Source organism: Equus przewalskii, chromosome 3 (assembly GCF_037783145.1).
Source record: "Equus przewalskii isolate Varuska chromosome 3, EquPr2, whole genome shotgun sequence".
NCBI lineage: Eukaryota > Metazoa > Chordata > Mammalia > Perissodactyla > Equidae > Equus > Equus przewalskii.
Window position 1 is genome coordinate 99,232,906 of NC_091833.1, and position 27,727 is coordinate 99,260,632.

A 27,727-nucleotide genomic window follows, 5' to 3' on the forward strand; every position below is an offset into this window, starting at 1 on the left:
AATGAATCCAAGGCCAGTTCTGGCCTCTCTGGCTTGGGCTGATGGCAGCTTTTTGGTTTGCCATTTCTCTTTGGAAATACTCAGAGAAAGAAACATGTAAACAAGTGTGGGAAGTGTATCTCACACAAATGCTATGCATGTTGGTCCCCTATACTATGACTATATGCCAAGCACTTACAGTAAACCAACCCTGGGCTAAATATTTACACACGTTGCCCCATTTTGATAATCATAGGAAGCCGCATGCTAATGTCTCATGTTCCAGGTGAGGAAATTAGCATTGGGAAAGCTTGGCAGTAAACGACAGAGCCGGCAGTGGAACCCAGCTCTCTGCGTGACCCCAACCCTGAGTTCAGCATCACACCGCAGTGCTGACTCAGCCCTCTGCATGTGCTTTGGTTGTCCTAGAGAGGTGCTGTCAATTTACAGTCCTTCTGCACACGTTTATTAATTTAAATCAGCTCTTCTTTAACACTTTGTTTTGACCAGCATGGGGTGGTGGGCAGGGCTGACTTCTTGCGCATGCAGCTACACAGGACCCCGTACTCAGAAGGGCCTCATCCTTGGCTGAAATGCTCTGCTACTAGGGTCTTGAAATTCATAGTTTTATCTTTTAACTTAGTTATGTAAGTGAAGTCTGATGGGACAATGGAGCATGCATGTGAGCAGAGAATGGACAATATATGTGCCCAGTTCCTTGCCACACCAGTCACATAGAGCAATTGCAAGGCTCCACGAGTACAGAATTCAGGAGACCTACAAGCGGGAGTGTAGCAAGACTCAAAGCCAAGTACAAGGTAAGTGTGTTTTGTCTGCAACTGACAAAGAAGCTACGCTTTCCATTCAAACCAGAACTTCCTTGGAGCGCAACAAAACTAATGACTAACGAACCCTATCACATCCTTTTCTCATGAGTGTTACTTCCCTGTGTTAGCCAGCCACTTAGGCCAAAAATGACGACATGGAAGGAAAGGGCAGCCCACAGTCCTTCCTCCTCGCACAGCTTCCTTACTCATCAGTAAGGCAGAGAATATTGGTAGAACATGCGCATATCCAGAAGAGAAATAGAAATAACGGAGGTAGCTTTGTGCAGTGTTTCAGCTGTTCTGGGAGGAATGAAATACACGTATGAACTACAAAATAGGAGTTGTATAATTTCAGTGATTCCACGTACAAGTTAGAAGCTCTTATGTTTGAATTTTAAACTGGCCCTACACAATCTAAAGATGAACCATAAAATTCATGCTATTACTTTAAATTTAAATTTTTACTTTAAATAGCAAATTTCTAAAAAAAAAAAAAAAGTAAGTCAAGAGAGAGAGACTGCGGAAGAAAGGAAAGCTTTATATTTGGTACCTGTAGTGGTACTTTCCCCCTGCTTTTTGAACAAGGGGCCCCACAAATTATGTGGCTGGCCTTAGTGGTGGGGTGGTGGGTAGTGACATTAAGTGACGGAGACTTCACATTTCTAGGAGATAGATCAGGAGGCCCCTATTTCCCTGTAATTGAAAGTAACATATTCCTTTTGGGTTTGATTATCTTTTTTATTTCTCCCTTCCCACAACCAGTATAAAAATACAATTAATGCAGATACAAGGATCCAATTTTTAAAAATCAGAGTGCAAAGAGGGCCAAAGCCCCACCCAGGTTTAACTTACATATTTACAGGGTGTGTGGCACAGGTGTGGCTACAGAGGCACACTGAAAAGGTGGTATTACAAAATATACAAAGACAGTCTTTATATTTCATAGTAGAACCTGGCCTTATTTCCAAATGAGAGCACTATAGAATACAAATCACACTACTATTTACTATATAACTTATGAAAAACGCTGTACAAGTGTGTGACCATAAATAGAGAGTATAAATGGCTCTGTTTGGGAATTGGTATCTACATGGGGGAAGGTCGGGGGAGGGCTCAGTTTGTTTCCCCAACCTGTTAGGATGATGGATAAGCTAGGATGGGGAGGGAAGGGTCTAGAGTGTGGTTGCACGAATCTCCCTTTCTCAGACTTGATCGAAGATCACTCAGTCTCTGGGGAGAATTGGAACTCCTTAGGGTGAGGAGCAGTGGAGGGAAGAGGTGTAACTACAAGAAGAGGCTCTAGAAGGCACAGAGAAGGCATCTGGGGCAAGAAGGAACACATCCCTTGGACTCATGGACACACACAGACCCCTACTGCTACTTGATGACCACAGTTCTGTGGGCAGTCCAGCATGCCCTGGTTTCTGCCCTTAGAGAGAAGGAAATCAACGTTCATCTATCTATGGGAGAATGTTTGGAAAGAGGTTCTGGCTTGGACGGATGGATGGATGGATGGAAGCTGACCACCAAAAGCTGACTCAGTCATCTTGCACAGGGAGCACACAGGCAGAGAGAAATGTAGCACTGTTCCATACTCAGGTGCTGCCTGGGATTCAGGTGACAGCAGTGGAGGGGACTTAGAGAACCTGTATATCTTATTCCAAAAGACTCAACAGGGATGGGTTTTTATCTGACCAAGAGAGCAGCAGTAGGCTTTAGCCACAACGTCTGTCAATTTGGCCTCTAAGTTAGTCAGATTAAAAAGAATGAGGTCCTTTGGGTAGATAAACTATCTCCTCAAATGTTCCCCATTCCCTAGCTCTCATCCTACAACTGCCCAGCTCAAGAACAGGACCACTCTCTTCTTAGGAAGACAGCGCAACAGGTGAGCCAGAGTTCGTCCTGAACCTCCCTCTGTAGCCCAGATGTGGCTCCCATCTCGGAAACTTGAGAGCACAGCAGGTAAACTGCTTGGACTAGCTATACCTGCTCAGGTGACTTGCGGAGCACTGGGAAGTGGGAAAGACCCCCACCTGTGGTCTTCTCCAGGTCTCCAAACAAACACATTATTTCCCCTGAACTGGGCTGGTCTGGGGCAAGGACGCCTGGGAGCAGCTGCTCTTGGTTGAAGCCAGTCTTTGCTATAAGAGATGTCTGAGCTTTATCACAATAAAGAAAAGCATATGTGTATGTATGTCACCTTTGAGAACCTTCCATAAATTCCTCCCTTGGGGCTTTTCCTTTGGAAGAGGATGGTTTGAGTCTGAAAATAAGTCCTATCAGCCAACCCAGCTGTGTGCAGGGGCGGGTGAGATCATCTCTTCTGGCCAGGTTTCATTGTCTAATTCTCTTTCAGTGTCGTTCTGCGCCTTCCTGGGAGGGGAAGACCCAGGGTGCAGGGGCTGAGATGAAACTACTATGCAGGCTGATATACTGGGTGAAGGGAAATGAGAGTGGGGACTGATGTCAAATCCATTTCTCGATGGGAAACAAATCCCCATGAGATGGACAAAGGCATGTAGAACTAGGAGTGTGAGCATGTGGGACTTGAGGCCCCTCCTCCCACCTCTGGGCAGCCCCTACAAGGCTGTGAGGCTGGAGACGGTCTTTGTGCCCAGGGCATCCACTTCAGACTTGGGGACTTCGTCCTGCGGCTCTCTGCTCATGGCCATGTTATCAAAGGCCTGGGGGGCCTTGATGGGGATATCCTGCCCCTCCTCCGGGTCCTTGCAGCACTTGCTGCAGCGGCAGCAATTGGGACAGCCGCACAGCAGACAGCAGGCACGGCAGCAGACGCGGCAGCAGCAGCAGCAGCGTGTCTGGCAGCAGTCGGTGAGCTGGGAGATCAGGTTGTCCCAGGGCTTCAGCGAGTGCATCCACAAGGGCAGGAAGTTCCAGTTCTGGAGCTTCCTGGGCAGGATGCGTGGGCAGCGGGACTGCAGGAGCCTGAGGGCCACCACGAGAAGAAGCACGAAGATGATGGGCACTCCCACGCCCACCAGCACCGGCCAGCCGGCCAGGGAGAGGCCAAACACTGCCAGCGGGACCAGGAAGAAGAGGAAGATCAGGTAGAAGATGGCAAACCAGCGGTACTTAGCTGAGATGTTGCCCAGCCCCTTGGCCAGGCGGATGGGCAGGCGGGTGAATGGGATTGGGTACCACAGCAAGATGCCTGAGATGTTGAAGAAAAAGTGGCACAGGGCAATCTGAAACACAAGAGGTTGGACAGGTGAGTGGGTCTGTGGCGTGGTGGGGGTGGAGAGGAGGGCTTCACCAGGCAGGCATCAGTAGCAGAGTCACGGGGCTTCCTTGACTTCTTAGCTCAGCCCAGAGTGAGACCTGCATTACCTGAGGACCTACTATGTGTCTGGGGACAAGAGGAGGGAGGGCAAGGGAGGTGACCTGCTGAATCACAGCTCAATTTTCAGAAGTCCTTTAGGCAAAATGACCCTCATGAATGCGCCCACTGCCACCCAGTGTCTTGGACCTGCTGCTTTCAGCTGGGCGGTTGAGAGCTGGTGGCACAGAAGGAAAAGGCTCACAGGATAGCTGACTTTCTTGGCTCAATGGGAGAGTGAAGGAAGGATGGGTACAGCTAACAAAAAATAATAGCAGCAGCAACTGATGTTTATGGTGTGTTTCTTATGTGCGAGGCAACTGTTCTAGGCACTTTACGTGAATTACTTCAATCCTCAAAAACTATCCTATGAGATGGCAATGTTCATAATCCCCATTTGATGGAGGGGGAAACTGAGGCACCATGAGGCTAAACTATTTTCCCAAAGTCACATAGGTGGCAGATGGTAGAGTGGGATTCAAACCCAGGTGGCCTGGCTCCAGCGGCCACGCACTGTGCCACTTCCCTATGTGTGCCAAGTGGGGGCCAGGCATCATGCTGGGGACTTGGGACCAGCCTCGTACAATACACTAGCCACTAGCCAGCCACGTATGGCAACTGAGCACTTGAAATGTGGCTGTTCCACATTGAGATGCACCGTAAGTGTAAAATACACACTGGATTTCAAAGACTTAGCCCAAAAAAGAATGTAAAATATCTCACCAATTTTTTTATATTGGTCACATGTTGAAATGACAATGGGTTAAGTCAAACACGTTATTAAAATTGATCTCCCTGTTTCTTTTTACTTTTTAAAAATGTGGCTACTGTGCCCGGCCTGGTGGTGTAGTGGTTAAGTTCGCCTGCTCTGCTTCGGGGGCCCAGGGTTCGCAGGTTCGGATCCCAGGCAGAGACCTACACACCACTTATCAAGCCATGCTATGGCGGCATCCCACATACAAAATAGAGGGATATTGGCACAGGTGTTAGCTCAGCAACAATCTCCCTCAAGCAAAAAGAGTAAGATTGGCAACAGATGGTAGCTCAAGGCTAATCTTCCTCACCAAAAAATTAAAAATTTAAAAATAAAAATGTGGCTCCCAAAAAATTTTAAATTACATGGGTGGCTCAGATTTATATTCTGTACTCACATTATATTTCTGTTGGACAGCACGACTTCAGATAGTTCCCCATCAGATCTTTATAATAATCTTAATGAGATAAGGATCATGGTTCCCATTTTTCAGACGACAGAATTGATGCTTGAAGGTTAGGTCATCTGCCTAAGGTCACTTAGTGTGTAAGTGGTGGGACAAGGATTCAAATACCAAAAGTCTTCTTGCCCAAGGTCACCTACTTGATCCAGGCAAGGCAGGTTCCCGATTTTTCTTGTAATGCCAGGCCCAGGCCACAGGCGACCTCCTAATGTCCAGGCAGAGTTCCCCAAGAGGGGGCAAGGTGACAGGAAGTGGTGTCTATGCTTTCCACCTCTATCAAGTGGCCACCCCAAGTTTGTTTAAATGACCACCAGGGATGGGAGTCTCACTACCTCTCTGAGGGGCAGATGGCTTTCACTGTTCTCAAATCTGTCTCCCCATGGCTTCTCCTCCACATCACAGTTTTGACATAACAGAACAAAGCTTGACTCTCGTTAGAAACCACCTACTTGCAATAACGCGGATGGGGTTGAATCCCACCCCCAGAGCCCCTGCCCCGTGCAGCATTTCCTGACCTGGAGTGAGCTCTTCAACGTATTCCCTGGGCTGGCTAAGGAGGCTAGAATGGCGGTGGTGGTGGTGCCGATGTTGGAGCCCAGCGTGAGAGGATACGCCCTCTCAATGCTTATCACACCGATACCTGGAGGAAAAAGACAAAGCCCATGGCATCAGCCCCAAGGGATCATGGACGATGGCAGTGGCGGCCAGAAGAAGCCAGGGAGAAACTCACCAATGAGTGGGGTCAGAGCAGATGTGAACACAGAGCTGCTCTGCACGATGAAGGTCATGCCGGCCCCCACGAGGATGGCCAGGTAGCCAGTCACCCAGCCAAAGGGAAAGGGGAAATCTGGAAGACAGAAGCAAAATAGATCTGTTATAATCCTTCTAGGGAAGGTGTGGATTGGAAGCCCACCTGGCCCCTCCACAGGACCCAGGGGGCTGGGCTGGGCTCGAGGATTAGGTTGTATAGATGCCTCCCCACCCCACACCTGAAATGGCAAACCGGATTTTCAGAATCCTTTTACCCTGCATGTGATTATGAAGACAAAAACACATACTCACTGGAGGTCAGAGGTGAGAAATGCTGAACCCATCTCTTATGGACTGAATGTTTGTGTCCCCCCAAATTCACACATTGAAACCTTAACCTCAGTGTGATGGCATTAGGAAGTGGGGCCTTTGGAAGGTGATTAGGTCACAAGGGTGGAGTCCTCATGAATGGATTAGTACCCTCAGAGAAGACAGCTTGCTTCCCGTCCACTCTCTGCTCCCTGTGAGGACACACTGAGAAGGCAGCCATCTGTAAATCAGGAAGTGGGTCCTCACCAGAACCTGACCATGCTGGCACCCTGATCTTGCACTTCCCAGGCTTCAGGACTGTGAGAAATTAATTACTGCTGTTTAAGCCAAACAGGCTCTGGTAATTTGTTTCAGCAGCTGAACTGACTGAGACACCACCCAGATAACCACCCTCCTCCCCAAAGCACTGGGAACACTTGGACCTCCATCCTTCCTCCTGCCCTGGTCTCCCGACACGGCGCACCCTCTCCCTTTGTTTCCACTTAAAGGAGCCCTGAGGAAATGCAGCAGTTCAGGAGCCCTGCGAACCCAGCCCTCTGGACCACAGGCACAGGACCAGGCCCTGCATCCCCGGCCCTGGATCACCCAGAGCCACTCAGCTCTTCCTAAAGACAACCTTCTGACAACCCTGGAAGGTAGATATTGTTGGCCCTGCTTCACTGAGATTTCACAGAGGACTGATGTCCTCGGCTAGGTTCGCTCTCATTGGCCAGGACGCCATACTCAGCAGGAGCTCCTCTTGGCCAGTAGAGTCGCAGTGGCTGCCTCAGGATGCTGATGTATTTATCCAGAACCACATTTTCTTCCCAAGAGTCAGAGGGAAGTGGGGACCACAGTGGGCATCTGTCACCCTTTTTCCTAAGGGATCCTAACAGACCCAGTAAAGTCCTGAGCATATAGGAAATCTTCCAGGAAGGAAGACCACCTCAAAGCTCTCTGGATTTGAGCTAGCTCTTTCTCAGGACCTTGCAAACCTGCAAGGGAAGCTTGTGCCCACTCCCCAGGCTCCTCTCAAGACACCAAGGAAGATTTCAAGGGTGAATGGCATCTTAATTTCTGCAGCTTATCAGATCCAGAGAGAAACTCCCATGCAGAGGCCATTGCTAGAAGCGAATCTAAAGGAGCCCACCCTGGGGTGGCCACAGCGATGTCACCCCCTAGAAGGACCAGAATGAGGGACAGTGCACCTACCAGTGTTGAGGGTCTTCTTGATGACAACTGCTACCTGCCCCTGGAGCACGGAGCCCAGGAGCTTGACGATGACGATCAGGCAGCCACAGAGGACCAGCAGGGAGATGATCAGCAGGATGATGCCAACAGCAAGATCCGGAAGGCTGGAATTCACAAAGATGTGCTGGCCTGAAGAGAGTAGGAAAAGCCCCTGTTAGGAGGATGTGGGGCCCCCTGAGGCCACAGATTCTTATTTATTCTCCAACATTCTCCTGTCTCATAGTAAGAGAGTCTTGGTTTTAGCTTGACCCAGGGCAGCCCCAAATAGAGCTCACGCTTCCCAGCTTCCCTTGCAGCTAAGGGTAGCCCTGAGGCTGTGTTCTGCCAGTGGGATCGCCTGAGGCTGGAAGACGAAGTGAAATCTAAAATCACACAACTAGTCAGGGGCAGATCCAGGCCTCCCACCCCATTCTTCTATCTCTAAATCCCATGCTGTGTTTTACTCATGATACTGAGGATACTCACAATAAAGTTACTGTCAAAGGGATATGGAAGTACATGGAGAAGCACTCTGGAATCTGTCGACGAGTTCTCAGATGGTACGGAACTGCCAGAGGAACTGGGCTTCCAGTACTGCTTCTGCCCTTTACCATGGGACCTTAGGCTTGGCACCTGTCCCCTAAGCCTCAGTTTCCTCCACTGTGAAAACACATAGCTCATTCCCCGGTGCAGAGTTGGTGCTCAGTGAACCTTACTGCCCTTCTTTCCATCACTTACTGGGGCTCCACACAGAGAAGAAAGCCCCACCACCACCCGAGACAGCCCGACTGGGTGGCTGACGCTCTACCGAGTTCCACTCACATTTGGCAATGTTCTTCTGGTAGGTCACGTTCTTGATGGTCCAGGTGTAGTTGCCATCCATCCAACAGAGGGAAGGGGAGGTGCAGTTCTCACCCGAGGGGATGGTGACATTCATCGGCGTCTGGGTTGTAAACATGAGAAATGGTATATCTAGTCCAGCGTGCTCACTTTTGGTGGGGAGTGGCAGACAACGTGGGGAACAGTAGGGAGACACATATTGATGTTTGCATCTATAAGCGAGATGCACTGCTTCCAAGGGTCCTTCCATAAATGGAAACCGAGAGGCAGCCAGAGATAAGCCAAGAGCCATGAAAATGATGACAACCCAGAAATAACGTATCCATGGTGCAGGGTGGGGCAAAAGGGGGTCTGTCTGTCCTACTGCATTCTGTCTGTCCACCCAGCATTCAACAACTTGTTTCCTTAAGGATTCTCACTGGCCCATCTTGATTTTTCACATTTCCTTAATTTTCCTTTCCCTTATCTTTTATTTGCCCATTTTCCCACTTTGAATGAAAGGTTTTGCTTACAGTATGCCAAGAATTCACCCACCCAGTGATGTTCTTAGAAACTTACCATGCTGGTCAAAGTTTTGCACCAAATCTTGATCAGACTCTTGTTTTTGGCTGCTTCGTCATTCAGTGCAACTTGGTTGATAACATCTTTATCCAGCTGAGAAAGGCAATAGACAGAAGAGCGTGTCCTCAGAACTGAGGTGGGGCAGAGCATGGGGGTTGCTGTTAAGAGGGGCTCTGAGGACATGAACCTGACTGCGAGCCCCTGCAAGAGTGAGTTGGGACTCACTATCTGCACTCCCAGGGTGGAGCACAGCACAAAGACATCAGCAGGTACTTGATAAATAAATGGTTGTATGAACACGGACTGGTACCTAGGAAGCAGACGGTAGATATTCACTGGTAGAGCGAATGGCAGAGAAAACCAGAAGGTAACCAAGCAGAGAAAACCAAGCTGGCCCTTTCTCCCCAGGCCGCATCCACAAAGCCTTCTTTCATTTATTTCACTTATATGGACAGACTGGTGACCAGAGGGGTGAGATGGAAGGAAGGACGGGAAACTTCCTCTTTGGCTGGGAGTAGGGTAATCTTTTATCAAGTAGCCCACTGATGCTGAGGTTAGTAGTGGGAATAAAGTGGTCCCAAGTGTCCAATGGAGAGTCTTTGAGTCTTGAGAGGCACTCGCCATCCCCCACCCCGACTCCAATAAAGATGACACGTGTTGAAGTCAAGGAAACCAAAAAGGCCAATGACTCCCCAGTGTCTCTGAAGTTCTGCGCCCCCCGCCTTGGCCTTTTCCAGAGGCCACCAAAGAGCCATGTTTATACTCATCCTTCTCCACCATCTCTGCCCCTCTGAGGAGGGTAGGGAAGGGGGAGGGAGTTAGCTCCCTTCCCTGTCTGAACGAAGCTGGTTACCTGGACTATGAGCTTTGTGAAAGGATCTGTGATAACTTTCAGAAGTGCTGGGGCATCTTCTCCATTCTTGAAGTTGAAGCTGTTCACCACCAGGTTGGTCAGGATCTCCAGATAATGGGTGGCGGCTTCCAGGGGCAAGAGCACCAACACGGAGAGCCAGTTGAAGAAGTCGTGGACAGTGGCCCCCGCAAAAGCCCTACAGGAGGGGAACCCCACCCCAAGCCAATGGCCAGGTTAGTCAAAGGGCAAGTGGGCACCAGTCTAGGTAGGTCATTACTTGTATCATCTGCCAGGTGTCACCTGTGTACACAAGTGTGTACAATCTCAATTCGTCCTCACAGCAATCCTCAAAGTGGGTGGTATTAATATGCCCATTTGACAGAGGAGGAAATTGAGGACCAGCAAGCATAGAGGAGTTGAAGACCACTGCAGGGGCACTGGGTCCAGGATCCTTGTCTCCCACTGCCTGGCAGAGCCTTTCCCAGCAATCAGACAGCACTCAGTGCTCTCCTCTTGGGAAAAAAGGAACTAGCCACGTGACAGCTGCAGCAATTAGCTCCATGACCACTGTTTGGAAGGAGTGCATCAAAACCACTTTTGACTCACACATATCGAAGACACCCTTCCTTTGGAAAGGTGGGGACCAGGATGATGGTCATCGTCAAAGCCCTCTACACACCTGAATTCTGAACCCTTTTTTAAAGATCTTGAGACTCTGATGATACATTTGAACAGTCTCCACAAGAAACAAGGCTAGTATATACCACAATTTTCTTCTATCTGAGAAAATTCACAGGTTCTCCCTGAATTCCATCCTTCTGTCTCCAGATTAAGAAACTCTAGTCGTTTTCCTTAATGAAGAAATTTTCCTTTTATAAACATCTGCAGGGTGCAGCAGTTAAGTGCACACATTCCACTTCTCGGCAGCCTGGGGTTTGCCGGTTCAGATCCCGGGTGTGGACATGGCACTGCTTGGCATGCCATGCTGTGATAGGCGTCCCACATATAAAGTAGAGGAAGATGGGCATGGATGTTAGCTCAGGGCCAGTCTTCCTCAGCAAAAAGAGAAGGATTGGCAGCAGTTAGCTCAGGGCTACTCTTCCTCAAAAAAAAAAAATTAAATTAAAAATAAAATTAAATTAAAAACATCTGCATGTCAAAAAACACCCAAAACCAAATGGGACATGGGATATGAACAGAGAGAAGTTAATAAAACATGTGAGAGAGAATGCTTAAATTCTCTAGTAGTAAAAGAAATTTATTTGTAATTTATTTATTTGTGAGTACAAACTTTCACCTACCTTATTAGCTAATATTTTAAAAAGTAACTTTTTCTTCCTAGAGAGAATGATTTAAGACTTTTTCATACAATGCTGATGTAAAGTGACACAAATACTTCTTAGCAGTTTGGCAAAATGTTTTAAGAGTTTTACAGCTGTTTAATATAGTAATTATTGTTCTAGGAATCTGTCTAAGAACATAATCCAAACCACCAGGAAAGAAAGATACACATTACCTAAGAAGTTACTGAAAGCAATCTATTTAGAGAGCCCAAACCAGGCGAGCTAGGTCAGTTATATTCCTCTGTGTAGGCACCTTCATAGATCTTACTTTTATATCTCATAGGTTATCCAGAGGCAAAAGTTAGTGTGAAAAGACCCCAAAATCTAAAATAAGAAAACCTGGATTGAGTCCCAGCCATTCCCCTCAGTGAAGTTACTTAATCTCTTTGCATTCCTAGATTTATAAGATGGGACATAAAAAAGCCTACTCAAAGGCCAGCCCTGGTGGCCTACTGGTTAAATTCAGTGGCCCAGGTTCGGTTCCCGTGCACGGACATATACCACTTGTCTGTCAGTGGCCACACTGTTGTGTTGGCTCACATACAAAAGGAGGAAGATTGGCAACAGATGTTAGCTCAGGGTGCATCTTCCTCAGGGAAAAAAAAAAAAAAGCCTGCTGGACTTCTTGAGAAGATCAAATTCGCAAGCGCCCTGGATAACGTGTATTATTGTTGTGACACTTGGGACATTGTATCAGGGACCAAAGGAGGTCAGCCGCGCCTCTGGGGCAGTGAATGTCTCTGCAGACATCTGCTGCCTCCAAATCACCAACGCAGGAGGGACGATGTTTGCTAGCCCCCGCTACCAGCCTGTTTGACGCCATCTGCCTGACCCGCACAGTGAGCACATCTTGTGGACACCCTGGTAACTGCTTCTGCACTTTAATAAGCTCTGCAAAAAGTGCCTCACCCGTTAGAAGAGAGGCTTCCCCTTGCCTATATCCAACCCGCCCCATTTTCAGATCTTACGCATCCACAAAGCTACATTTTGCCTTTTATTGGCATGCAGTGAAGAACAAAGAAAAAGTGGCCTGGATTCAGTTGGCCAAAAATGGAAGCTTTTGGAGGTTATAATTATTTATGACTAAGTGGGACAGAAAATCCTATCCCAACTGGGCTTGTTTTAACTACACCGGCCTGTAGGTAAGCTTCTAGCGAGGGCTTGCCAAGCACCTTGCTAATCATTTACCTGTATGGTTGTGTTTAATCCCTTAGACAACACAGTGGTGACAGATACTATTATTATCCCTGCCATGCACACCAGGGAGCTGAGTTTAATTGCTGGTAAGTGTGTGATCCCAGCCCCTAGCTGTATTCCACTGCGGTGACTTCTCTACGATCCAGGAATGACAAGCATATTCTTACTCGCTAGTTAAAGGTAGTTACAACAACCTGGCCAAACCGATGCGCCTGATGGTGGCAAAGGCTGGTTCTGAGCCTCCTACCTTCTGAATTCATTCCGGTCTCCTGCCTGCATGAGCGCCACGATGGTGTTGGTGATCGAGGTCCCAATGTTGGCCCCCATGATGATGGGGACGGCAGTCCGCACTGTGAGCACTGGAGCATGGGGAGAAGAGGAGGTCGGCAAGTTAGCAAGTTTAGGGAGGCAGCCTGTCTGGGTTCCTGACATTCCTTGTTCAGGCTGGCAGTTCCCTAAAGTAGCAGTTCTTAACCTCTTTGAGGTCTGTACCTCGCTCGCTGTGAATCTGATGAAAGCTGGGGCAGCTCACCGTAGAAATATTCACGTGTACCACCCCCAAAATTTCCAGTGCCTAATTTCAGGGACTTCACAGACTCCACGAAGCCCTTCCGTGGATCCCAGTTTAAAAGTGCCTTTCTAAATCCCTCTCTCCTCCGTGTGACAGAGGCCAGGGCAGCTTAAGGGAGACGAGGACTAGTGTGTTTATTACGGCAAATTCTTGGCAGTACGATTTCTTTTTCTAACAAAATTAGTATATTGCCACAATGTTCTGACACATAAATGTAACGTATTTTGAAATGATATCTTATTCTAATTTGGCCCATAAAAGGTTCTAGTTAATGTGGGCTAAAATGCTGGTTTGGGCTGAAAATTAACCAGCTCAAACTGGTCCCCCTCAGGGGGTTCTGTCTCAGTTCAGCCAGAATAAATATCAGGTAGGTTCAAGTTTGGAATGCCAACTGCCAAGCTCAGTTTTTTGTTTCGGTGAGGAAGATTGGCCCTGAGCTAACATCTGTGCCAATCTTCCTCTATTTTATATGTGGGACGCCACCACAGCATGGCTTGATGGGCAGTGTGTAGGTCCATGTGTGGGATCTGAACCCACAAACCCTGGGCTGCTGAAGCAAAGCATGCAAACTTAACCACTATGCCACCAGGCTGCCCCCAGAATTTTCTATTTTAAATTAAAATCAATTAAGGTTAAATGCAATTAAATAGCTACACGTGGCTAGTGGCTGCTGGACTGGACAGCACAGTTCTAGATAATTCAGAGCTGACTCTTCAAATACTGGGTCTATTATCAGACTCAGCTATGGAAATGGAAACAGGAGGCTGCCTAGGATCGAAAGTGGAATATATCACAGTTGGACAAGATAGGAAGCTAATGATGACAAGCCTGGACATATTCAGAGTAACTCCCAGGCTCCCCAGTTGGACAGAGAAATGGCTGGAATGCATCTGGACTCGTGGGTGCCTAAACTCACGTGAGGAAGCCACCATGCTGACAATGATGGACGAGGAGGTGCTGGAGCTCTGCACCAGGACGGTCACCAGCACCCCAATCACCAGCCCCGCCACAGGGTTGGACATAATAGAGTTGTTGCTGAAGAACTGCCCGGCCACCTTTCCTGAAAAACAAACCCATGGCCACATGATGGGGGTTGGGTGGGTGCAGGGTACCTAGAAATCTCCAGCCACGCTGGTACCCATGACATCCTCCTTTCTCATGCTTCTTCCCAGCGCTGCACTGATGCCGTATCTCCACTTCTTTGACCTAGCTGCCCCTACCCCCCACTCCTTGTTCCACTTGTCCCTTCAACCTCCTGTGCTTCTCCCATTCCACCAGCAAGCCCTCCTCCAGCCTTCTCTGGTCATGAACATGGCCTTGACTCTGTACTTGGCCCGACGAGTATCAGTGAACCTCCTAACACCCTAATTCTCTTCTCTGGGATATACCCCAATTCAGAAGGTTTATCCTCCAGGAGTGGATCTCCTCATTCTCCTCTATCTACTCCCTAACCCCCAGCCCCAACTGCATCCTGTAAGCGAATGCTGGGAGCATCATTTTGAGAGTGTGCCTCTGAGACCATCAATTTATTCCCCAATCCATTTTATATAAAGACTGAGGCCCAGAGAGTCAAGGTGTCTTGTCTGAGATAGTCAGAGAGCAAAGACCCTCACTGATGCTACCTGAGAACAGGGCGACTAGAGGTGGCTTCCAGGAAGTCAGTCCCCCCTCACGCTCCAATAAGTGCTCCCCTCCCCAATTCTCCCAGGTCAAAAAGATGAGTTCTCAAGAGAGGCACCAAGGGATGTGGAAATCCATGGTCTGTCTTCTGTGTCACGTGGATCTGAGTTTGAATCTCACTACATCAGTTACAGGCTATGAACCTTGTGGGGCCGGGCAGTGATCTCTGAGCCTCGGTCCTCTCCTCTGTAAACGGGAAGGGCTTTGGAAAGGAATGTTTAAGACAGTGCCACTGAAAATGCCTGCACCCAGCAGGCACTCAAAGTGCTGGCTATCACTGTTGTCACCCATTTTGGGTACAAAGGTGGACCAAGTACTTCTGGGTTCCCCTCATACTGCATAGCCACACTTAGTCCTGGGAGATGTTTAGGCAACTGCTATGGATGCAGATTCCCCCAGCCCAGGGACCCATGTCCTTCTCCCGCAAAGGACCAGCTCTGAGGTCACCTTGGCCTAAGAGAACACCCTTATCCAATTATCTCCTCTCCACTTAGGGTGGGGGGCCCAAAGATGGCAGGGAATCCCTTTGATAAGTCTTTGTGTCGATCAGCTTCCTGTCCAAGGTTTGTGGACAAACACAAGGGGCTGATAGTTTGAGACTGGCTCCTGGCCTCAGCCATCTCAGCCAGTCATAGTCCTTTTATAGGTGTCCATTTTGTCTTCTTTAAAATGGGGGCATAGGCTTCACCAGATGTTCCGAGCTGGCTTCCAGCCCTCAAACACCCCAGGAGGCTGCAAGTGGAGAGGGCTTGCTGCATCGCAATGGTCTGAGCCAAATTCAATAAGAACTCCCCCAACCCTGACCTTGACCTTTTCCTCCATACCTCCAACCAGCTGGAAGGCGCTGCTGAGGACATCCAAGGAGCACACGAACAAGTAGAGAAACCCCAGAAGCAGGATGAATTTGCCAATCCCTTGGAAGACACAGAGAATCTTCCCTCTGGTGTCTCTCTCTGGAGCAGAGGAAAAAGCACAAATGCTTTTAAGTGTTGAAACACTGAGAAGTTTGGCAATGAGCTCAGAACTCCCCCACCCCACCTCCTGGCCAGGCAGCTGTAAATTTACGTTCTAAGGCCTAGAGATGGGACGCAACCATGCAACCACTTCCTAGGCTGCAGTTTTCCAAGCAATTACCACTGTCGTCCATTTAGCTGAAAACCCTGGTGAAGGGTATCTAAAGGATTTGCATTTGGGAGGAGAGGTTCAGTGTCGCCTGGGGCACAGACAGGCAAACCAGGCTCCAGGCTCAGCTGAACCAGGGTCGCTGAGTGTGGCAGTTAAGACATCTTGCCATCTGCTAAGTGAGGGGTCAGAGATAAAGGCCCTCCTAAGCCCCTTCAGAACAGGACAGAATATTTTCTAGAATGTGCCTGCAAGGTAGCAATCACAGCCTCCCTCTGGGGAGGGCTTGGGCCCTCACACATCCTGGAATGCTACATCCTTGGCTGCTGCTTTCTCCACTCGCTTTTAAAGTGGTTCTCACCTCCTGCCTCCCAGCTCCCTTCCCCACCCAGCTGTGGATTCCACAGACTTGACACCCTGCACCTGGAAAAGAAATGCAGGGTTTGCTTGCAGCCAGCTGTTCTGCCTGTACCTTCTCTATCTTCTGGGAGCCTGCCCTGGTGGCTGCGTTTAGGTAAGGGGACCCCCCCACCCCCCACCTTGCAGCTCTCAGAGCAGGGGCCTTGTCTGCTCACTGCTGCATCCAGGGCACCTTGATGGTACCCGGGGCCTGGTCAGCATGCGATGCATTCTAAGGAGCAGCACCATGCCTGGCCTGTTATAACCCCAGAGCCTGGCACCTTTGTTGAATGAAAGAAAGAACGAGAGATCCCCAGTCATTACACTGGCCTTTGACTCTAAGCCTCCCAGACAGCCAGGAGGCATCCCTAGCCAGGACCTTCGTTTGAAGGGGCAGAGAACGAGGGAAAGGGGGAGGATGACGTGAAGGAGATGACACTGAAGACAGTGAACTCCTTGCCCACAGGCAGTCCCCTCCAGCCTACCCCAGCCGGACTCATTTTTACCCGACCACTTGATCCCCGTGTTCTGAAGCGCCGGCAGGTCCCAGGGGTCTTCCACCTCTGTAGGCTCCCCTATCAGTGTCGCGGTGGAGTAGGATGGCAGCAGTTCAATCTTGGTTACAGGGGTCCCGGTGTCATCTGCCCAAACAAGCAATAAAGGCCATGAGGAATGAGGAGTCAGATGTCTCTCCCAGGATCCTCCCAGGAGGCCGGTCTGGGGCTGGATGAGCGGCACTTACTTTGGTCCTTCTCCTTGCCTTTCGCAGGTGTGGCAGATTGTTGGCTAGTGGCCCCTTCGATGTATTTATTGGAGTTGGGCTGGGCATTTTCCAACTCAGGCCAAGGAGCCATGGTCTGTGGACGGGAAAACAGAGCTTAAAGAAGCAGCCACTCAAAGGAGGCGCACTCAGTTGCCATGACAGGGAGACCCAGCGGCTGCAAGGAATTGGGAGAGTGAAGGGGGGTCGTGTTATACCTTAGAAGTGTGGCATCCTAGTGCCACATTTTATCTTCTGTAGCCCTCCCTCAACCACTCACCCAGGCTATCACTAAATCAAACCAGTTCTCAAGCGTTTTTCCATGCTAGCCTCATATCTATATAATCAGTTGAACCTCCTTTGATTTCTCTAACTTCTGTCTCAGCCTCTGTCTTGACTCTCTCCTTTATTTGAAAAGGGGATGTGAACTCATCCATCTTCATCAACTCATGGTACACCAAGTCCTCATGACCCTCCAGGGGGCCCCCATCGACTTTCCACTTCCAGGCCACTTATGAATGGGTGTGTATTTAGGTTAGCCCATTAATGCCTCTGAGCATAAAGTGTCAGTTTCCCCATCTATAAAATGGGAGTAGTTCTTCATACTTTGCAGGGTTATGAGATTGATGGTGATACCTAGAAAGTGCCTGGCGCCAAGCAGGCATCTGCTAAGTCGTAGCAGTTATTATTGCGCTATGCTGCCCGCATTAATGACCCTTCGTCAGAACGACATTCTTCCCAGCCCGCAGTAGAGACTTCCTCACAACTCATTTTCTGCACAAAGCCTTTCTTGGTTACACAGAGAGGAGCTGTGGCTCTTGGCACACCGGAAAGCCCACTCCTGACAGTCCTGCCCTTTGACGCTCGTTAGACAAGGTGGCCCAGAGGACTGGGACAAACAGTTCACAGAAGAAGTACAAGTGGCTAAAACACTTATTTAAAAATAAGTTCTGCCTCATTAGCAATCCAAAATATACATATTAAAACAGGGAGCTATCAAATTAGCAAAAAAAAAAAAAATTTAAGTCTAATATGCTGTGCTGGAGAAGATGCTGTGAGATGCACACTGCTGGAAACGCTGGGAAACACTTTGGCAAAATGTCTAAAGTGCCTCACACTTTTCATACATCTCTGACCCAGTAATTTCACTCCTAGGAAGTGGGAATCTAGGAATATTTTTTCTCAGAAAATCAGAAATACCTGCCTTGCTCTGATCACCTCCTAGGAGAGGGCTTCCCAGAATCTGGGTCTGTCTGACTCCAGCATTTTTCTTCAATGGATCTATTTACTGCCTACCAGAATGCAGGCTCTACCAACAAAGGGGCTTTGTCTTGTTCCTGCCTGCATCCTCAGGGGCTGCGGCTCTGCCCAGTGCATTGATGATGCCCAGTAAATGTGTGTTGACCGAACAAAGGTGACACAAACCCAAAAGACATTTGCTGCACTATCACTTACAGAGTTGAAAAATAAAAATAGGAAAATTATCGTATTAACTACGGTACATCCAGGCAGTGTAACAGCATGCCATTAAAAAGGTTATAAAGAATCAGCAAAAAATAAAATAAAAGTAAGTAAAAAGTACTTTTTGGTCCCATTCACAGCTTGATCTCAATAAGGATCCAGAAATGTTCCATGCGGTTCAGAGTAGGCGGTGGGATTGTGGGTCATTTTTATTTTCTTCTACCTGTAATTTATAAATTCTTTTAAAAGATGTAGCCCAACCCCCAAACCCACAAAGGTAAGATGGCCCAGGGACACCTGTATTGTTACCATTATTCATGTTGATGAGGCTAGGGGAGGAAAAAAAGCTGATTCTGTGAGTTCCATCATGAGGGGCTTTTATGAATTTGTTTAGCCCAAGGAACTTTCTCGACTTTCCTCATGCAACCACACGGCATGGCACATAGTTGCATGATCACAGGGAAGTGGCTTCCGCAGTCACTGGCTTCCAGGAAGGCACAGATTAGGTCTTTCATTTCAGCTTAATAAGCACCCAGCCCATGGCCTGGTACACAATAGGCCTCATGTGCTTTCTGAGTAGGATGCTGGGACCTGCCCAGCCAGTGAGAGCTAATATTTATTGAGCCAGGCTGTGCTAGGCACTTCCCACAAGCTCACAGCCACCCATTCAGGGAGGGGTCATTATTCTCCCATTATACAGATGAAGCAACTCACGCACAAGGAGGCTAAGTGACTTGCCCAAGATCCCAGGTGGGAGGGCCTTGAGCCCAGGTCAGTGTGAATCCAGAGCTTTGGGTGGTGCTTTGGCTGGTTTCGAGGGGCAGGGCTGCTTCTCACATAGTACCTCCTGGAGTTGCAGTGCCTGTCACAGGTTGAACTCCTCCCTCAGGCTCAATGAAAAGCCTTTTTACACTGACAATCAAAGGCAGGGTAAAGCCTGCCGCTCCCCAGGCCTGCTGGCTGGAGCTCCTTCCTGGGCTGTGCTGAGCAGCAGCTACATGGCTGGGGCCTGGGCAGGGGAGGTGGGGTGGAGGCAGGTGGTTGAGGAGGAGAGGCCAAGGCTGACCTGGGAGACCTCCAACCTCAGCTTGAAGCTGCCATGTGGGTGAACCAGCTTGGGTTTGAAACGGCACAGAGGTTGAAAAGAAAACGTGTTTTCTGACTGTAGGTAAAGTGTCTATCCCTCTGACTCTCCCAGCACAGGCATCCTCAGCCACAGCGTCTTGGGGAAAGAAACTAACAATCTTGGAACACTCAGTTTCAGTCAGGCACTAGACTGGGTACTTTACCCAGCATAGATGTTCAGAACCAAACTCTAGCTCTGCCCCAGATGCACTGTGACCTGGGGCAAGTCACTTGACTGCTCTGTGCCTCAGTTTCCCTTATGTAGAAGGGGATTATATTAGTTTATAACCTATTGGGTCATTAGGCAACTTCAATGAGTTAATTTCTGTAAAGCGCTTAGAACAGAAATCTGTTCCATGAGTTGGTTCATGTCACTCCTCTGAGCAACCCTGTGAGGGGTTAGGGTCATTCCCATTTCACAGACGAGCAAACCGAAACACTCAGAGGGGTGAAGCCACTCGGCCTAAGTGGTAGGCGTGATTTGAGAGTTTCTCTGGCTCTGGAGTCCGTGCTTGTCTCTCAATTGTTACATGAGCTGGAACACTCCTGGAAGGAGTGAGTCATGCATTAGTAACATCAAACGTGAAATATATCTGATTAAAGGCCCAATGCTAGGCAAATGGAAAAGATGCTTCAACAATCTGATGGCAGAAGTCAGTGGCCCACTCACCGTATACAGAATCCGGGGAGGAAGTGAGTGCCGTGATCTCGGTCTTGAAGCACCTCCCACCCGATATTCGTACAAAAGCATTCGCACCTCTAGGCCTCCGATCTTCAATGTTCATGTGCCGTGTACAGAAGTCAGAACTTCAAATTCACCCTAACCTAGATCCAGCACATTTCTGTGGAACTTTGCTGCTTATGTGATTCCTGTTATCATCCTCCCAGACTCTCCCACAGCCCCCAAATCCAGCCAGCACCAGGACCTGCTGATTCTACCCCTGGTTCCCAGTGCCACCCCCCCTGGCTGGGCCTCAGCACCTCCTGTCTAGACCAACGCAGCAGCCTGTTTAACTGGTTTGGTCCCCAGTGTCCACAGGGTAAATTCCTAACACCCAGCTGTGATGGTGTGGACTCCCCATCTTTTATTGCCCACTGCTCCCCAAATGATCTCTGTGCTCGGTCACACTGACCTGAAATAGGGACCCTGAATCCTCTCGGTAGAGTGCCACCTCTGCTTTTGCCCAGGCAGCCCGCTATTAGGAGACCCTCCCCCCATCTCTTTCTCTACCCCTTTTGGCTCAGCCCGAGCCCTCCCTCCCCTTCCGCCTGAGTTCCCCCCGATTCTCTGGTCTTGCCCTTCACACCCCTTGCACGTCCTACCCGTGTGACTCATTTGGCACTGCACCACACCGCACTGTGACATCCTTTAATTGATTTCTAACAACAACAACTACCATTTAATGAACACCAGGCGCTGTGCTTGTGCTCAGCACATATTATCTCCTTCAATCTTTATGCAAGAAAGGGGTCATGACCATCTCCATTTGCACATGGGACACCCTCGAGCTCAAAGAGATTAAGCAACTGATTCAAAGTCACCCTGGAGGTGAGTGACAGAGCCAGTTTTTAAACACAGCTCTACCTGTCAGTGAGGTTGGGGCCCTTATTCCCCAACATCCTTGGCCGTGACATAAACATACCTTCCTGGAGCTGATTTTATTCACATAATCGGGGAAAAGGAATATTAAATAATGTGACTGGTAGATAATTTACATTTGAGATGCGATATTTACAAGGTGCAAACTGTTTCTCAACTTTGGCTCTACTGACATTTGGGGCCAGAAAATACTTCGCCATGGCGGCCTGTCCTGTGCTTTGTAGGATGTTTAACAGCATCCCTGGCCTCTGCTCACTGGATGCATCTCTGGCCCCCTCATCCTTAGTTGTAACAACCAAAAATGTCTCCAGACATTGCCAAATGTCCCTTAGGGACTGAGAACTACTGGTCTAGAGGTTAGAAGGCTGGACTTTAGCTCCCAGCTGCCTGGGTTCAAGTTTCAGCTCTGCCGTTTCCTGTGTGACTTTGGGCCAGTTCTTTGACTCTGTTTCCGCATATGTCAAATGAGGATACTACCTAGGAAAGATTCTTGTGATGGTTAAGTGTGTTTTGTTTTGAGTTCTCATAACAGTGCCTGGCACATGTAAACCTTGTGGTTATCAGCTATCATACTAAAATAAGCAGGGACATATTATAGTATAGAATGCAAAATTTATTTAAATTTATAAAAAACAAAAATTGCTTTGAGCTTGCAATGGGCTGTTCTGGGCTACTCAAACCCCAGAGGTTCATATACCTGACTCTCCTTCTCTGGGGGCAATTTGAAAGAAAAATTTGAAAATTGTGACTTTGCATCACCTCTCTTTTCTCATGATCTTAATTAATTCTAGAATTGTTCTCCTATCTCACACACATTTATACTGCCTTCCCAATTGGAATTTAAGTTTTTGAGGGCAGGAGCCATCTGTTATTCTTTTTCTTCCAGTGCTCAGTAGACTGCACACAGTAGGCACTTTATATTGTGAATGGAGGAATCAACATACAGGGTTTGCTGAAGGAAGGCCCTGGTCCCGGTTGATTACGCATAGGAAACAACTCCAGCCTGAATCTTTCTGAAGAGTGGTTGTCCCTCATCACCATATGCAAGTTGGGTTGGCCAAGATCTGTTGGATGGAGGAACTGTGTCAAGAAACTGCACACAGCCTGGATGACACAGCAGCCACATTAGGGAAACATTCTCAGCAGCATGCTGTAAGAAGGATGATTATTTGTTTATTATTTAAGTGATGTTTTCGGTGAGTGCATTTCTCTGATTGATCAGTCATTCTTTCAAGAAGTGAACATGAAGTGTCTAGCGAACACAGAAACAGACATTCCCATGGTCCAGCATCCAAGTAGTTTATAATACTATAAGCATTGGAATGGGCAGACCCATTTGCACTGAACTGAACAGAAAGGAATAGAATATGATGGCAAGGGATCCAAAAAGCTAAGTGTCTTTTGTTTCTTTTGCAAGGAAAGATTCACCCTGAGCTAGCATCTGTTGACAATCTTCCTCCTTTTTTTTTCCCCCAATGCCCCAGTACATGTTTGTACATCCTAGTTGTTTAAGTCATTCTAGTTCTTCTATGTGAGCCACAGCCACAGTATGACGGCTGACAGATGAGTGGGTGGTTCTATGACCAAAAAGTGAATCTGGGCCACTGAAGTGGTGAGCATTCAACTTTAACCATCAGGCCATCAGGGCTGGCTCTAACGGTCTTGAATACATACCCTGTATGAGGCCTGTGCCTCTGTCATTCACCTTCAGATACTCATTTACTGTTAGCGTCCCCAAAAAGCAAAGGCAAATCTCTATTAAATGTCTCTACTCCTCCTTCTGGGAAGTCTTGTCTTCCCTGTTCTGAGTTCAACTATTTGTCACAAGCCCATTTCTTTTTTACAAATACTTCCCTGATGAAGCAATTATTTACCCTCATGCTGCACTTCATTTTCTGGTCCGTGCATCGTCTCCTCCATCAGTTTGTGGGTGTTCACTGTGCTAGACACCTGCAGGTAAGGAAAGGATGTGCAGGGCCACACACCAAAGCATTGCCCCTCAAAGGGCAGGGAGCCCGGAGCGCCATCGGACCCAGCCCAGAGCTCTCTGAAACTGCTGGCCACTCCCCTCCTAGTCCTCTCCACCTTGACAGCTCAAGCTGTTCCTCTCCGGACCCAGGCAGGGGGGAAATCAGAGCACCTGACACCCAACCACTATACTTGGCAGTGCGGGCACAAAGGCCTCAATCTTCCTGCTCTCCTGGCCAGCAAAGCCCCAGCACTCTGTGCAGGCTGACCCCACAGATCTGGAGTAAAGGCAGGACCTGGAGCAAACTCCCCATGATCAGCCTCATGACTAGGCAGCTGTTCAGGGGCTCCTCTGGGTCCCTGGAGTTGCCACCTCTGCTGATACCATGAGGCCTGGCACGCAGTACCAGGAGAGAGAACCACACACTGGTTTCTCAATGAGAGTCCTGCCACTCACTGTGAGTGACCCTGAGCTTCTCCAAGCTTCAGTGTCATCATCCCAAAAATGGGGACAATACCAGCTCCCTCACTGAGCTGTCATGGGACTAATTCATGAGTATAGGTGAGGCCCTGAACATAGCGTCTGGTGGAGCCAGCACTCAGAACTTTGTGAAATGCATTGCACCATGAACAATGAAGAGACTTAACTCCACTTTGCCCAGACCATAAGCTCTTCATCTCAGTACTCAGCACGGAAGCAGACCCTCGGTAAACATTCCTGCAATAAATGAACCCAAAGCAAGAGAGATAAAGGAGCTACAGTTTGTTTTATTATAGGCGAGTGCCCAACATGATCTGTGACCTCATTAACTCTTATGAAAAGGAAGCAGTTTTTTCCAGCCTACAAAGAAACTGAGGCACAGCAAAATTAAGAAAGTTCCATAGCTACCTAGGGATTGAGTCAGGATTTGAACTCAGGACTGCTGGTTCCAAAGCTGAGGCCCTTTCCATTGACCTCACAGTCGGTTGCCAAGACAGAGAGAGAAGGAATCCTCCAGGTCCCATCAAAGCAGCAGGGTACCAAGGGGCCTCAGGCCCAGGCTCCAGGGGGCTCGGAGGGTTTCTGGGAGACCTGGCAGGGCTCATCTCTATGCAGGTGTCACTCCTGCCTAGTCATTCAGAGGCTAGAAATGCAGCCAAGAATGCTGTAATGACAGGCTGCTGAGCTCCGGCAAAGGCTTCTGGCATACCAGCAACCTGGATTCGGCACATGCCAAGCCTTTTAGGAGAGGCAGCATTGAATGGGCTGGACAGAGGATGTAGCCTGAATCTGAGGCCACTGCTCCCAGGGGTGTGGCAGACACTGTTCTGTCTGGAAGCTGCTTCCCTAGGGAGGGGCTTTGGGCACCACCAGGGGTCCTGGGAGCTTTTGGGTCCCTCCAAAGACTTTTTCCCATCCTCATCCCCTGATCCAGCTGTTCCCTCTCCCCACTTTCCCTCAAGCTTCCTCCAGCACACTCCTGCTACCTGCCAGAAGAAGCAGAGAAGGAAAAGTCATCATTTTGGCAGTTTGGTACTAATACCCAGAAAGATGTTTTTTAACACCCAGGCAGGAGACCAGTGGCTACGATCACACATTTGCTCCCTCACTCCCCACCACTCATCCCTACAATTGAGCCTGCTGTGTTGATAACCTTTTCGGCTCAACTTCCTGCATCCACATGTGTATCCAATGCCAAGAGGAACTCTTGCAGGCCAAGAAGAGGAAATTTCTCGGCTCTTCTGAGACGTGGGTGGCAAGGAAATGTAGGGCCCCTGGCAGTCTCCCAACCCTTACACTCTGCATTGTTTGGGCCTCTCCAACCAGGACCTGTTCTGGGGCCGCCTATGCTCAGAACAGCAGCAGCCCACGGCCATCTGAAGAAGTGGGGAGAGGAGGCGGCACGGGGCAGTATCCCACGGAGAGACCGGGACACACACACATTCTCCCACCAGGGGGTGGCCTCCACAAGCAACGGCAGGATGACCTCTGTAGCTCCAGCATACAACACAGTTCTGGCACATTGTGGCCAGCCAAATGTAGTTTTTTGAGCATTTTGTGCCAGGCACTGCCGTAAGCCCTGTACACAAATTAACCTATTTAATCTCAGATGCATTTTATGTATTTTTGTTAGTAAATATACTTAAGTACCCATGTTATCCCCGTTCTACAGAGGAGAAAACTGAGTCAGGGAGAAATTAATTGCTCCAAGGCCCACAGACACTACACCCTCAGACATAAATCAAACTCAGTCTGGCTCCAATATTCTCAGTGTGCTGAAGAAATATTTCCTTATACTTTGAAAGAATAACCAAGACTTCAAAAATTCCCAAGAGGGTGATGGCTACTTTTCTTCAGCTTCCTTTAACCAACACAAAACAAAATAATCTCCCAAGGACATCGAGGTGGGAGGGAGGTGTGTGGGACGGGAGATGGGGGAAGCAAATGGCCCGGGTTTTACATTGATGAATGGCTTCAGTTTAGACTTTTGGGGAGATGCACTAATAGATTTTTTAAAAGACATTTATTCTATCAGTTTAAACTAGGGCCCTAACTGATGTTAGCTCAGGGCCAGCCTTCCTCAGCAAAAAGAGGAGGATTGGTGGCAGATGTTAGCTCAGGGCTAAGCTTCCTCAAAAAAAATAAATAAACTAGGGCCCTATTACCAAACGACACCCTCCTGGTACACTTTCAATTTGTATTTATATTTCAAAATAAATCCTGTAATTAACCTGCCACTATACCGATTATTTTGCATTGCATTAGAGGGTCAAAAGGGTTAATTTATAAACATCTTAAATATGGTCGCCATCTTTTGGCAGCCCTCTTTTTCACTCTTGCTTTTTTTAATTCACTAGGATGAATTAATTTACCAAGATGTCCTAACAACTCCCTGCTGATATTGCCCTTATCCCCAGGGTGGAAGTGGGGGTGTGGGGTGAGGAAGGCAAGGTGGGAGGCGGCTGAGAATAGTATTAAAAGTTTTATTCGAAATCACTGATCCCAAGAAGCTATTTTCTTCATTAAATTGAATTCAGGCTATTTTTATGTCAGCTTTGCGTCTAAGAGCAACAACCCAGACGTCTGTCCTCCCACTTCTGGGGACTTGTTTCAATGAGATGGGTGAGTGGTTTGGAGTAGATTTTGGAGGGAGCAATCTGTTGAACATCCCAGCCTTTTAAAAGCATGCCTTTCTTGCCACCAAAGTTATAAAAATAGAGAAGAGATCATTATCAGCTGGTGGGCTGGCTCTGACCAAGAGATTTAAACACTCAACAATCTGAAACAATTGTCAATCCTATAAGGCACGACTTGTTGTTTTTCAAGAACACCCAACACAGAACAGGTTAAAGAACTGCTGGCACAGTAGGGGGAACAAAAGGAAAGAAAGAGAAACAGGGCGGAGCGAGCAGAGCTAACAGAAATCTCTTGGTGAACCTGAACAGGGAGAGGAGATTCTAAGTGGTGAAATCCACAAGCTGCCTCCGTGAAATCAACAGGTTTGAGAAAGTTGCTTCTTCCTTAGAAAAAATGGAGAGATTCTAACTCTTCTCATCTCAATGCCAGCGACCCGTGGTAGGCATCGACCCGGGGGAATCTTAAAACTGAATTAACTCCATACTATGTCCCTCTTCTTTCTGGCCTGGAAGATGCTGGGTGCCCTCAATCCAACTGCACCTGTGCAAATCTTGTAAGGCGTCTCCCCAGCCGCCCGCCGCCCCCCACTTCCCTCTGACTCTGAAAATACTGAGAAATTGTGGGCTCTATTCTCCCAAGACAAAACTGAAGGACAGGCCCTTTGCTGATAGCCGCTTGCACTGATGGGACCAGCAAACTAGGACTGTTTGCTGCAATAATTCTGCAAACAAGAAGCGGGACACGTGGAAGTCACAGGAGGGGGCATCGCATTGCTGGGCAACCACAAAAACTTAGAATTTTCAGCACAGGAAAGACTCTGAGACGGTTCTGTTCTTGTAAAGAGGGGAAACTGAGGCCCAGGGACTCCCAGGGACCTGCCTTGGGTCACATATCCAGTTAGTGACCAAAAAGAGAGCCCAGTCGTCCTGATTCCTACGTTCCCCTATTTTTCCTCCCCAAACCCAAGAATCCCAAAGCATCTATAATTCTAGAATCCCCAAGTACAGCTGATTAATAACACTGCCAGTAGTTAACAGTGTAGTCATAGGAGTGGTAATAACAGCAATAGCAGTAATATTAAGGGGGGAGGATCTGAAAGTCTGGGAAAGGTTTATTATTTTTTTTCTCTTCTGCAGCCCAAAGCCAGCCAAGTTCCTTGAGGGCAGCCTGGAGGAATTAAGAGAATTAAGTAAATTAAAAGTAAATTAAGGTTCTTTCAAGAGCGGAAAGAGCAGGAAGCGCTCTTGCCCCAGCGGCGGTACTCACCAGCGCTCCCTGCGCAGGTAATGGACCGAACGAGGCACCCAGGTGGAGCGCCGCGGCCCCGCAGTATATATAGCGAAGGTGTTGCGCAAAGAGGCCGGCGGCGGCTGCTGTCATCACGCCCCTCGCACATTCCAGGACCGCCTGCCGCCGCCGCCGCAGCACTGCCTACCTGCCGGCTTAATGAGTCCATCGTGACCTCGCGCCCTGCGCCAAG

General features: G+C 48.5%; 1 protein-coding gene across 2 annotated transcripts; it reads right to left on the minus strand.

Annotated features, from left to right (window-relative positions):
- Positions 1–1,523: 1,523 nt before the first annotated feature.
- On the minus strand, positions 1,524–27,727 carry SLC34A2 (solute carrier family 34 member 2). Of its 2 annotated transcripts, XM_070613042.1 has the most exons (14): positions 27,514–27,550; positions 23,036–23,111; positions 16,958–17,072; positions 16,722–16,856; positions 15,519–15,647; positions 13,931–14,074; positions 12,691–12,802; positions 9,904–10,099; positions 9,048–9,143; positions 8,472–8,592; positions 7,632–7,799; positions 6,091–6,207; positions 5,876–6,000; positions 1,524–4,012 (listed from the first exon to the last, which is right to left on the minus strand). In XM_070613042.1, the coding sequence occupies exons 2-14, from the start codon at positions 23,051–23,053 to the stop codon at positions 3,386–3,388; spliced, it is 2,103 nt and encodes a 700-aa protein (XP_070469143.1). In that variant the 5' UTR covers positions 23,054–23,111; positions 27,514–27,550; the 3' UTR covers positions 1,524–3,385. The 2 variants fall into 2 exon arrangements, with proteins under 2 accessions (XP_070469143.1, XP_070469142.1); XM_070613041.1 differs by lacking the exon at positions 23,036–23,111 and having other exon boundaries at positions 27,514–27,727.